At 35.7% G+C, this 14045-nt stretch overlaps 1 protein-coding gene across 3 annotated transcripts in view; it reads right to left on the reverse strand.

The window, feature by feature from the left end:
* The window catches only part of RALGAPA1 (Ral GTPase activating protein catalytic subunit alpha 1), a 253647-nt gene that overhangs the window by 40688 nt on the left and 198914 nt on the right, over window positions 1-14045 (reverse strand). For all 3 annotated transcript variants that reach the window (XM_073895099.1, XM_073895100.1, XM_025870163.2), the window contains one exon: window positions 13621-13776. In XM_073895099.1, the coding sequence (XP_073751200.1) occupies window positions 13621-13776 (156 nt within the window). The remainder of the gene's footprint in view (window positions 1-13620; window positions 13777-14045) is intronic.

Raw genomic sequence — 14045 nt, forward strand, 5'->3', positions numbered from 1 at the left:
AAAACACAGAACAAAGTTGTAGGACTCACATTACTTAATTTCAATACTTACTACAAAGCTACAGTAATTAAAGCATTTAATTAAAGCAAAAACCCCCTTAGACATTTAGACCAAAGAAAAATAATACAGAGCCCAGAAAAAAACTCTTGCATATAAAGCCAACTGATTTTTGACAAAAATGCCAAGATCATTCAATGAGAAAAAGTGGTCTTTTTAACAAATAGTGATTGGAAAACTAGCTAATCACATGCAAAAGAATGAAGTTAGACCTTTATCTCACAATATATATAAAATTTAACTGAAAATGGATTCAAAAATTAAATGTAAAATTTAAAACTGTAAAAATCTTAGAGGAAAACATACAGGAAAATCTTTATAACATTAGAATTGGCAGTGATTTATTGAACTGACACCAAAAGCAGAGGCAACAAAATAAAAAAACTGATAAATTGGACTCCATCAAAATTAAAACTTCTGTGCATCCAAAGACACTATTAAAAGAGTGAAGACAAGCCACAAAATGGGAGAAAATATTTGCAAGTCATATATCAGATAAGGGATTAACATCTAGAAGAACTTTTATAATTCAACAATAAAGATGCAAACAACTTAATTAAAAAATAAGTTAAAGACTGAATAGACATTTCTCCAAAGAAGGTATACAAATGCCAGTAAGCAATGGAAAGATGCACATCACTAGTCATCAGGGAAATGCAAATCAAAACCACAATAAAATACCACTATGCATCTATTAGGATAGCTATATTTGTTTTTAATGGAAAATAACAAGTGTTGGTGAGGGTATACAAAAACTGGAACTCTTGTGTATTGCTGGTAGAAATGTAAAAATGGCACAGTCATTGGGGAAAACAGTTTGACAGTTCCTCAGAAAGCTAAACACACAATTTCCATATTACCCAGGAATTTCACTCATAGGTATAGATCTAAAAGAACTGAAAACAGGGATTCAAACAAATACTTACACAACAATGTTCACTGCAGCATTATTTGCAATAGCCAAAAAGTAGAAACAACACAGTGTCTACCAGATGAATAAACAAAATATGGTATATACATATAATGGGATATTATTCAACCACAGAGAGGAGTGAAATTTTGACACCTGATACAACATGCATGAACCTTGAAAACATTAAGTGAAATAAGACAGACACAAAAGGACAAATACTGTTGATTCCACTTATATGATGTACCTAATACTGGAAAATTCACGGAGATAGGAAGTATATTAGAGGTTACCAATGGCTGGGGCGGGGGAATGGAGAGTTATTATTAATGGGTAGAGTCTGTGTTTGGGAAATAAAGTTCTGGGATTTCCAGTTTCCAGTCTGGTACCTAAGAAGCTTAGAAGTTGCCACTCTGTCCTAACAAGTAAAAAGCTAAACAAATTGAAAAATCAAATACTCTTCCTGGGTCAGAGATATGAGGTCACAGGCAAAACTGCTGCCCTCCAAATTGGACAGACAGGCAAAAATGGAGGATGACAATGAAGCAGAAACCTCTGCAGGAACTTGTAGCAAGGCAGGAAAATGTAAATTGTAATTGTAAATTCCTGGAGATGCAGTGTGGACAGGTCTGAGACACTGAAGATGCATTAAAACGGAGTTAGAAATGGCAGGGATGATAGAATTACAACTATGATTAACATGCTAAGGGTTCTAATGGGAAGAGTAGAAAACATGCAAGAACACATGGATAACGTAAGCAGAGAGATGGAAATTCTCACAAAGAATCAAAAAGAAATGCTAGAGATACAAAACAACATAACTGAAATGAAGAATGCCTTTCATGATCTCACTAGTAAACCAGATATGGCTAAGGAAAGAATCTCTGAGCCTGATGATATAACATCATAAACTTCTAAAACTTGAGATGCAATGAGAAAAAAGACTGGAAAAAAACAAAACAGAATATCCTAGAACTATGGGACAACCACGAAACTGTAACATACATAAAAGGAGAAGAAAGAGAGACAGGAACAGAAGCAATATTTGAAGCAATATTGCTTGAGAATTGCCCCCAAATAATGTCAGATACCAAACCACAGATCCACGAAGCTCAGAGAACACTAAGCAGGACATATGCCCAAAAAACCACCTTTAGGCAAATCATCAAACTTCATAAAATCACAGATAAAGAAAAAAATCTTGAGAGAAGCCAGAGGAAAAACTACATTTTATTTATAGAGAACCAAAGAAAAGAACAACATTTGACTTCTCCCCTGAAACCATGCAAGCAAGAAGAGAGTGGAATGAAATATTTAAAGTGTTGGGAGGAAAAACTACCAACACTTAGAATTCTGTATTCTGTAAAATTATCCTTCAAAAGTAAAGGATAATAAAGACTTTCTCAAACAAAAATTGAGGGAATTAGTTGCCAGTAAACCTACCTTACAAGAAATTTAAAAGAAGTTCTTCAGAGAAAAGGAAAATGATACAGGTTAGAAATTCAGATCTACATAAAGAAAAAAAGCACCAAATAATCAAAACTGAAGGGGAAAAATTTTTTATTTTTCTTATTCTTAATTGATCAAACAGATCACAGTTTGTTCAAAGTAATAGCAGCAATAATGCATGTGATTATGTATGGTTAGGTGTGTGTGTGTGTATGTATGTGTATACACACACACACACACACACATATGCTTAACTGTAAGTAAAATGAATGATAGCAATGTTATAGGGATAGGAGGGAAAGATTAAATATACTGTGTTATTTATAAGGTACTTGCAGTATCCATGAAGCAGTCTAGTATTATTTGAAAGTGCACTTGGGTTAGCTCTAAATGTATAGTACAAACTCCAGGGCTGTAACTAAAAAAAGTTAAAAAAGAAAAGTAGTGTAATTGATATGCTAAGAAAGGAGAGAAAATGGAATCATATAAAATGCTCAATTATAACCACAGAAGGCAGAACAATTATGGAATTCAGAAATAGAAAAAAGAACAGGGTAATAAATAGAAAAAAGTAACAAATGTGGTAAATATTAATCCAGCTATAGCAATGATTACTTTAAATGTCAATGGTCTAACTACACATTAAAGACAAAGACTGTCAGAGTGGATCAAAAAAATAAGACCCACCTATATGTTGCTACAAGAAACCCACTTAAATATTAAGACACATATAAATTAAAAGTAAAGGGATGGAGAAAGATATACCATGATAACACCAATAAAAAGAAAAGTGGGAGTACCTATATTAATTTCAGACAGAGCAGACTTCAGGGCAAGGAAAGGTAAAGAGAGGCATTACCTAATGATAAAGAGGCTGGTACTCCAAGAAGACATAACCAATCCTTAATGTGTATGCACCTAACAACAGAGTGTCAAAATTTGTGAAGCAAAAACTGATAGAACTGCAAGTAGAAGGATCCACTATTATAGTGGGAAACTTTAATACTCCTCTATCAGAAATGGAGAGATCCAGCAGGCAGAAAATTGGTAAGGATATAGTTGAACTCAACAGCTCCATCAATCAACTGGATATAATTGACATTTATAGACTACTTCCTCCAACAATAGCAGATTACACATTCTTCCCAGATTCACATGGAACATTCACTAGATAGACTACATTTGGGCCATAAAACACATCTTACAAAATTTAAAAGAATAGAGATCACACAATGTCTGTTTTCAGACCCCAATGGAATTAAACGAGAAATCAACAACATAAAGATAGCTGGAAAACCCCAAAATACTTGGAGATTAAACAATATACTTCTAAATAACACATGGATCAAAGAATTCTCAAGAGAAAATAAAAAATATTTTGAACTAGGGGCACCTGGGTGGCTCAGGAGTTAAGCGTCTGCCTTCGGCTCAGGTCATGGTCCCAGGGTCCTGGGATCGAGCCCCCCATCTGGCTCTCTACTTGGTGGGAAACCTGCTTCTCCCTCTCCCATTTCCCCTGCTTATGTTCCCTCTCTCGTTGTGTCTCTCTGTCAAATAAATAAAATCTTAAAAACTATTTTGAACTAAATGAAAATGTTCTGGAAATAGATACCTGTGATAGTTGTACATTATAAATGTTTATGCCAATGCACATTTAAAAATGGTTAAGATAGGACTTCTGAGAAGATGGTAGAGTCACAGTATCCTAAGCTTACCTCATCACACAGACACACAGATAACAGCCACATCAGTGAAACTAACTCTGAAAATGACTCATGACTTGAAGACTGCCAGAACAGACTTTCCACAGTTAATAGTACAGAAGAAACCACATCAAGGAGCAGAAATATGGCTGGAAACTCCCCCTTCCAGCACTCTCCCCACTCTACGTGAGACTAATCATAAACGAGAGGGACACTATATAAGCATAAAGAAGAGCAAGAGGATCAGGCCCCACCCCAGGCCCCCCAGGCACAGGGAACCCCATAACACTTTGACTTTTAAAGCCAATGGGCCTTAACTTTTAGAGTTTTTACAATCAACAGGGTTTAACTCTGGGTACTTTAAAACTGAGTTCCCATCCTTAAAAAGCCAGTGTAACAACCCAGGAGAGACAAAACCATGGAAGCAGCAGTTTGAAAAGAAACTGGGGTATGAGAAGTGGATTTATTTGCTAATTTCAAAATGTGCATTGGAGGGGCAGGAATCTTTAGGAGAATTCTCCAAGAACAAAAGTGCTGCCTGGCAGACCATTCTTCTCCGGCTTCCCTAGCAGCCTAGAAAGCCAGATACCTGTGGGAAGCAGAGTGAACATTCTCCATCTATCTTGTTAGCACCATGGTCCCTACCCCATCCAACCTGCCCTACTCCACGTATCTCTCTCCAAAGCAGCTCCTGTCCTAAAAACCCTGCAGAAACCTGCACCACTCCAGAGTGACTTGTGCCCTGGGGACAGGAGAAGATAACCACACACACCAGTGTGCTTACAATTCCAGCAGCTGAGTCTTATAGCTGGCACTGCAAAGAGAGTGCCCTGCTGATAAGTGTCCCTGCAGCCCCAACGGGGGCAGGGATCTGGTCTGACTGCTGGCCCCACTCACCAATGGAAAGTTCTAGGGGCAGAAGAAGAAGAGAGCCCTGCAGTGCTTGGGCTGAGGGCAGTTATCTGGTCTGACTGCTGACACCACCCAACTCCAAGCCTGTGGTGGCCCCAGAGAGGCCCCTTAACAGCACAGGGACCAAACCCCTGCCCAGTGTGCTCACAATAGGCAAAGTGGGTCACTGTAGTTGACTGGACTGAATGCAAATGCAGCTCAGCCACAAGAGTAGGGAACACACAGCCCACAGAGAAGATAATACTGAAATGCCTGGTTCTAGTAAACAGGGGACATCGTGCTACAGGGCACCACATGACCTCTTCTTCATAAAGCCACAACTTTCAAGAGCAGGAGACATAGCTGACTCGCCTAATACATAGAAACAAACACAGAGAGTCAGACAAAATGAGACAAAGGAGTTAGGTCCCAAATGGAAGAACAGGACAAAGCCACAGCAAAAGAGCTTCATTAAACAGAGATAAGCAATAGGCCTGATAATGAATTCAAAGTAATGGTCATAAAGATACTCACTGGATTTGAGAAAAGAGTGGAGGATCTCAGTGAGACCTTCAAGAAGGAGAAAGAAAATATAAAAAAGAACCAATCAGAGATGAAGAACTCAATAACTGACATAAAAAATACACTAGAGGGAATCAACAGCAGATTAGAGGAGGCAGAAGAATGGATCAGCAATCTGGAAGGCAGGGTAATAAAAAGCAACCAAGCTGAATAGCAAAAATTAAAAAGAATAAGAAAAAATGAGACTAGGTGAAGGGAACTCAGCGACATCATCAAGCATAATAACATTTGCATTACAGAGATCCCAGAGGGAGGAGAGCAAGAAGTCGACAAGAAGGTTATATGAAGAAACAAGAGATGAATACTTCCCTAATCTGGGGAAGGTACAGAAATCTAGATCCAGGAAGCACAGAGACCCCCAACCAAATTAACCCAAGGAAGTTCACACCAAGACATAATCATTAAAATGGCAAAACGTAGTGAGAAAGAGAGAATTTTAAAAGCAGCAAGAGAAAATGGTTACATACATGGAAAACCCCATAAGGCTGTGAATTGATTTTTCAGCAGAAACTCTGTAGGCCAGAACGGAGTGCAATGATATTATTCAAAGTACTGAAAGGAAAAAACCTGCAACCAAGAAGGCTCTACCCAGCAAGATTATCATTCAGCATAGAAAGAGAGGTAAAGAGTTTCCCAGACAAAATTATCACCACTGAACCAGTCTTAAAAGAAACATTAAAGGGAATTCTTTGAGTGGAAAGAAAAGGCCAAAATAGTTGTAAGAAAATTACGAAAGGAAAAAATTTCACTGGTAAATACAAACATATAATAAAAGCAGATTAATCACTTATAAAACCAGTATGAAAGTTAAAACACAAAAGCAGTAAAATCAATTATATCTATAAAAATCAGTCAGAGGATTCACAAAATAAAGGATGTAAAGTATAACATCATATACATAAAATGTAGGATGAGGAGTGATTCAAATTTAAGTGACCGTCAACCTAATATAGAGTGCTATAAAATATTATATCTGAACCTAATGATAACCACAAATCAAAAACCTATAATAGTTACACAAAAAATAAAGAGAAAAAAATCCAAGCATACAAGTAAAGATGCCATCAAACCACGAGGGAAGAGACCAAGAGAAGAACGAATAGGGAAGAGCTACAAAAAGAACTGCAAAACCAGTAACAAAAATGGCAATAAGTACATACCTATCAATAATGAATTTAAATGTAAATGGACTAAATGCTTCAATCAAAAGACATAGGATGACTGAATGGGTAAAAAAGCAACATTTATAACTTGCCTACAAGAGATTCACTTCAGACCAAAGGACACATGCAGATCGAAAGTGAAGGGATGGAAAAATGTTTACCATGCAAATGGAAGGAAAAAGAAAGCTGGGGTTGCAACACCTATAACAAACAAAACAGACTTTAAAACAAAGACTACCAAGAGACAAAGAAGGACAATAAATATTCATAAAGGTAACAATCCAACAAGAAGTTATAACAATTGAAAATACCTATATGCGGGGCGTCTGGGTGGCTCAGTTGGTTAAGCGACTGCCTTCGGCTCAGGTCATGATCCTGGAGTCCCGGGATCGAGTCCCCCATCGGGCTCCCCGCTCAGTGGGGAGCCTGCTTCTCCCCCTAACCCTCCCCCCTCTCATGTACTCTCTCTCTCTCATTCTCACTCTCTCAAATAAATAAATCTTTAAAAAAAAAAAAAGAAAATACCTACGTGCTCAAAATGTGAGCTCCCAAATACATAAAGTAAAGTACCTATTAACAGACATAAAGAAGGAAATTGACAGTAATACAATAATAGTAGGGGACTTTAACACCCCACGTACATCAATGGATAGACCATCCATACAGAAAATCAACAAGGAAAAAGTGGTTTTGAATGACACATTAGATCAGATGGACCTAACAGATATATTCAGCTGTTCCATCTAAAACACAGTGGAATGCAGGGACACCTGGGCGGCTCAGTCGGTTGAATGTCTGACTCTTGATTTCAGTTTGGGTCATTATCTTGGGATGGTGGGGTCAAGCCCTGTGTTGGGCTCTGCACAGAACATGGAACCTGCTTGGGGGTCTCTCTCTCCCCCTCTTCCTCTGCCCTCTTTTCCCCTTGTGCATGTGTGCATGTGCACATTCTCTCTTCCTCTCTCTCTTGCAAAACAAAAAACAAAAACAAAAACAAACCAGAAACAGTGGAATATGTATTCTTTTCAAGTGCACATGGAATACTCTCCAGAATAAATCACATTAGGCCAAAAAACAGAGACTAAAATACATGCTACTAGACTAAATGGGTCAACCAAGAAATCAAAGAGGAAATAAAAAATACATGGTGACAAATGAAAATAAAAATACAACGGTCCACAATCTTTGGGATGCTGTAAAAGCTGTTCTTTTTTTTCCTCAAGGTTTTTATTTATTTATTTGAGAGAGAGAGAGCAAGAAAGAGACAAAAGAGAGCACAGAGGGAGAATGAGAAGGAGAAGCAGACTCCTCACTGAACAGAGAGCCCGATGAGGGGCTCGATCCCAGGACCCGGAGATCATGACCTGAGCTGAAGGCAGACACTTAACCAACTGAGCCACTCAGGCGCCCCTGTAAAAGCTGTTCTAAGAGGGAAATTTATAGCAATACAGGCCTATCTCAGAAAACAAGAAAAAATCTCAAATAAGCTACCTAACCTTACACCTAAAGGAGCCAGAAAAAGAAGAACCAACAAGCCCAAAGCGAGCAGAAGAAATAATAAAGATTGGAGCAGAAATAAATGAAATAGAAACTAAAAAACAATAGAAGAGATGAATAAAACCAGGAGCTGGTTGTTTGAAAAGATCAACAAAATTGATAAACCTTTAGCCAGACTCTTCAAAACAAAAAGAAGAGAGAGAACACAAATAAATGCCATCAGAAGTGAAAGAGGAAAAATAACCAACACCACAGATATACAAAGGATTGTAAGTGAATATTATGAAAAATTATATGCCAACAAATCGGACAACCTAGAAGAAATGAATAAATTTGCAGAAACATATAGCCTTCCAAAATGGAATGAGGAAAAAATGGAAAATTTGAACAGACCAATTACTAACAATGAAACGGAATCAGTAATCAAAAAACTCCCAATAAGTCCCAAGGAGCGCCTGGGTGGTTCAGTTGGTTAAGCGTCTTCAGCTCAGGTCATGATCCCAGCATGGAGTCTGCTTCTCCCTCTCCCTCTGCCCCTCCCCTGTTCGTGTGCTCTCTCTCTCTCTCTCTAATAAATAAAATCTTAAACAACAAAAGTCCAGAACCAGATGGCTTCACAGGTGAATTCTACCAAATATATAAAGAAGAGTTACAACCCATTTTTCTCAAACTACTCCAAAAAATAGAAGAGGAAGGAAAGCTTCCAAATTCATTCTACAAGGCTAGCATTACCCTGATACCAAAATCAGAGAAATAAACTACAAAAAAAAAAAAAGAAGGTAAAGAAAACTACAGGCCAGTGTCTGACGAAAACAGAAGCAAAAATTCACAACAAAATATTAGCAAACCAAATCCAACAATACATTAAAAAAATCATTTGCCGCAATCAAGTAGGATTTATCCTTGGGATGCAAGGGTGGTTCAATATCCACAAATCAATCAACATAACTACATTAACAAGAAAAAAGAATAAAAACCATATGATCTTTCAAAGATGGAGAAAAAGCATTTGACAAAATACAACATCCATTCATGATAAAATCTCTCAAAAAAGTAGGTTTAAAGGGAACATACCTCAACATAATAAAGGTTGTGTATAAAAAACCCACAGCTAACATCATATGCAATGGTGAAAAACTGAGAGCTTTTCCTCTAAGATCAGAAACATGACAAAGATGTCCACTCTCATCCACTCTCATCACTTCTATTCAACATAGTATTAGCCACAGCAATCAGACATTACAAGGCATCCAAATTCATAAGGAAGAAGTAAGCTTGTCACTATTTGCAGTTGACCTTACAGTATATATGGAAAACCCTAAAGACTCCACAAAAAAAACTACTAGCACTGATAAATGAATTCAGTAAAGTTGTAAGATACAAAGTCAATATAAAATGAAATAGGCTGAAGTTCTCTATACTGATAATAAAGAAGGAGAAAGAGAAATTAACAAAACAATCCCATTTATAATTGTACCGAAAAGAATAAAATGTCTAGGAATAAACTGCACTCTGAAAATTATAAAACACTGATGAAAGAAGCTGAATATGACGCAAACAAATGGAAAGATATTCTAGGCTCACGGATTGGAAAAACCAATACTGTTAAGACGTCCATACTGCCCAAAGCAATCTATGAATTCAATGCAATCCCTATCAAAATACCAACAGCAATTTTTACAAAACTAGAACAAATAATCCTAAAATTTGTATGGAACCATGAAAGATCCCAAAGAGCCAAAGCAATCTTGAGAAAGAACAAAGCTTGGAGGTACCATAATCCCAGATTTCAAGATACATTACAAAGCTGTAGTATTCAAAACAGTATGGTACTGGCATAAAAATCGACACATAGATCAATGGAACAGTCCGAAGAACCTAGAAATACACCCATGCTTATATGGTCAATTAATCTACAACAAATGAGGGAAAAACATACACTGGGGAAAAGACAGTCTCTTCAACAAATAGTGCTGGGAAAGCTGGACAGCTACATGCAAAAAATAAAACGACCACTTTCCTACACCATACACAAAAATAAACTCAAAATGGATTAAAGATCTAAATGTGAGACCCGAAACCATAAAACTCCTAGAAGAAAACATAGGTAGTAATTTTTGGACATGAGCTGTAGGAACATTTTTGTAGCTATACCTTCTCAGGCAAGAGAAACAAAACCAAAATTAAGCTATTAGGACTAGAGCAAAATAAAAAGTTTTAATACAGCAAAGAAAGTCATCAACAAAAGGAAAAGGCAACCTCCTAAATTAGAGAAGACATCTGCAAATGATATATTTGATAGAGTTAATATCTAAAATACATAAAGAATTTATACAACACCAAAATAATATATGGGCAGAGGACCTGAATAGACTTTTCCAAAGACATACAGATGGCCAACAGACACATGAAAAGATGTTCAACATCACTAATCATCAGGGAAAGACAAATCAAAGCCACAATGAGATATCACCTTACACCAGTGAGAATGGCTAGAATAAAAAAACAAAACAAAACAACAAAAACAAACCACCAAGAAATAAGTATTGGTGAGGATGTGAAGAAACAGGAACCCTTGTGCACTACTGGTGGAAATGCAAATTGATGCAGCCACTGTGGAAAACAGTATGGAAAATAGAATTACCATATGATCCATGGAAAACAGAAATACCATATAATTCCATTACTGCGTATTTACCCAAAGAAAACAAAATACTAATGAAATGACATATGCACCTCTATGTTTACTGAAGCATTATTTACAATGGCCAAGATATAGAAGCAACCCAAGTGTCCATCCATAGGTGAATGGATAAAGAAGATGTAATATACATACACAATAGAATATTACTCAGCCATAAAAAAAGAATATTACTCAGCCATAAAAAAGATTGAGTGAATGGATAAAGAAGATGTAATATACATACACAATAGAATATTACTCAGCCATAAAAAAAAGCCATAAAAAAGATAATGCTAAATGGAATGTCAGTGTGAGAAAGACAAATACCATATGATTTCACTTCTGTGTGTAATGTAAGAAACAGAACAAACGAACAAAATGGACAAAGAGAAAACTAGACTCTTAAATACAGAGGAAAAACTGGTGGTTGCCAGAGGGGAGAAGGGTTGGGGGATGGGTGAAACAGTAAAGGGAATTAAGAGTACAATTATCAATAATGATGAGCACTGAGTAATGTATAGAACTGTTCAGTCATTACAATGCACACACCTAAAAGTAATATGACACTGTATGTTAATTATACTTCAATGAAAAATAAATTTCCAAACCCTAAAAAAAACTAAATAAAATTTTTTAAAACATGAAAAAGGTAAATTACGTATGTAATTTTTACCACAGTAAAAAAACTTTCTATATGTATAGATGAAACAAACTATTAATGTTCAATGCTTACTTCCTCAAAATTCTCTAATAACTCCAGTACTTAAAAATTTTACCACTTAACAATATTATTTTAATTAGAACTCAACAATTTAACAATTCTTAAATGGTGTTATCCCCTCCAAAATTAATTTTTTATGATAATGAATTGTTAAACATCCATTTCAGAAACTCCTTAAGAAATTAAGGACACACCCTCATGACTATTTGGAAAATAATAAGAAATCCTACTTATCTGACATTTCTACAAAGGTCATAGGAATAAAATTTCAAGTACCATATAATTATCATGTTTAATACAGTGAAGTAAAAATATCCTGGCATAGCTTTCTTTAAAAAACAAAACAAAAGAGTTTTTTTAGCAAAAAATGATGTACTTTGTTCTTCTCTCATGTTTGCAATCCAAGATACTATCAATTTTAGATTCTGCCCTGGGGTTTAAAAGTTGTATTCATGGAGCCATGAAAATGATAATGATATAAATATGAGTCATGGCCAAGTTCCTAATGATTGAAATTATCTTTTTAAACAATTTTTAATTGTTATTTATTTGAGAGGGAAAGAGAGTGTGCGTGCAAGTATGAGAGTGAGAACAGGGGAGGGGCAGAGAGAGAATCCCAAGCAGGCTCTACCCCCAGCACAGAGCCCCACATGGGACTCAACCTCATGACACTGAGATTGACCTGAGCCAAAATCAAGAATCGGACACTTAACAGACTGAGCCACCCAGGCGCCCCTAAAATTATCTTTTTGCACTATACTTATAATTGTCTCTAATTCAGGCATGGCTTATTTTCATAGAGGTTTAAAATGAATTGATGGAAAAAAGTGCTTAACTGAAGTTTTAATGAAGTTTTTACTCGAATCCACCTCTTCACCATCTTATCAGTATTCATGGATCATTTTCTACTTCTAAAAACTACACCAGAAATTCTACAGCAAACCTGTTACTGATTATGCTTTCTTAAATTTATCAGTTACCTCCAACTTTACCTCATTTCAATCTAATTAGCAATCATATATTAGTTTTATCAACCATTACGCATTTAGTATGCAAGTTCCAACAGTATTTTAAATAGTAAACAAAAGGCATCAAGGGTATTAAATCAATCTTATCAAATATTTGAGAGGAGTTCTGAAGTTCCTTTACAAAAGAGTGTGAGAATACACTGTTTTCATAGTTTGTTAATAAAGTATAAAGAGTTTTGATATCAGGGAAAGAATATTAAGTAAAATGACCAATGATATTAAGTTGGTTATATTGGTCAGTGTTGAATAAATTGAGGAAGGAGGAGAAAGAGAAGGTGAAGAAATATTGGACAAGGTTTTATTCTTAAAAATATTTCTCCCTAAGAAAACCAAACACAGATTGAATACATACAACTGTACTCTAACCTATCTCTATAGTTACTAGAACAACTTTTGAATGCCAGTGCCACCTACAGAAAAATGGTGGTGTAGGTTTTAAAGGACAAGGCCATCAAAACCATTCCACCACATCTCTCATAAATTTTAAGGTAGTAAAATTTTTTCATTAATTAAGGCTTATTTTATCTGCTCTATTAGTTTTAGTTAAAATTTATGATAAAGCATGTTATATTTTAAGTGCTTTGTAATAATTAATATAAACTTTTGTTCTCCCTCTGTCAATATAACCGTTATATCTATCTGTGTGTGAAAAGACTTGAAATGTAATTTCACTAATTTAAACATACGCAGGAGTTTTTCAATTTGTCATATCACCATTTTCTTGAAGACAAATCCTTTGTTAAGATAATAACCTTCAATGTTATCATTAATGAAAACAGCATTTGCTCCACAACAATTCTGTTTCTGAGGACAGTATTAGGTGAAGAGTGGAATACTCAGAAATAGTGCTTGATCAATTAGATTACTTACACAATTTTATATATTTATTTTCTTAATTACTAGGATTTTAACTCAACATTTTTTCTCAGCACTTACTTTTTTGGTCAAAGAGTCGTCAGTATCAGAAGGCATTCTTGTTGATACATGAAATATTACTTCTACTGTAGAGGTAGCAAAATATGGTGTGGTCAATCCAGTGCTTTTGTTTTTTTGTAGTCCTCCCATGAAACCACAGTGGTTTGTAAGATTGACCTGAGAGCAATGAAACATAATATTAATCAACTAAACAAAACTCAAACATTTACTATTGAAATAAATTCAAATTTCTCAATTTGCAAAAACATGGAGAAGAAAGTCTTTGGCATGTTATCAACCAATACTTGATCCAGAATTACTAGTTAGAACTGTTCTGTTCACACTGCTACTTTTAAGTATTTGTGGATCCCTAATTAGTAAGAGTTAATTAGGAAAGAAATCAGCTGCTATACTCTATGAATCTTTTGTTAGACTACTAGGTGTTA

Source organism: Callorhinus ursinus, unplaced genomic scaffold, assembly GCF_003265705.2.
Source record: "Callorhinus ursinus isolate GAN/ISIS: 27379988/994484 unplaced genomic scaffold, GSC_fseal_2.0 scaffold8, whole genome shotgun sequence".
Classification (NCBI taxonomy): Eukaryota; Metazoa; Chordata; class Mammalia; order Carnivora; family Otariidae; genus Callorhinus; species Callorhinus ursinus.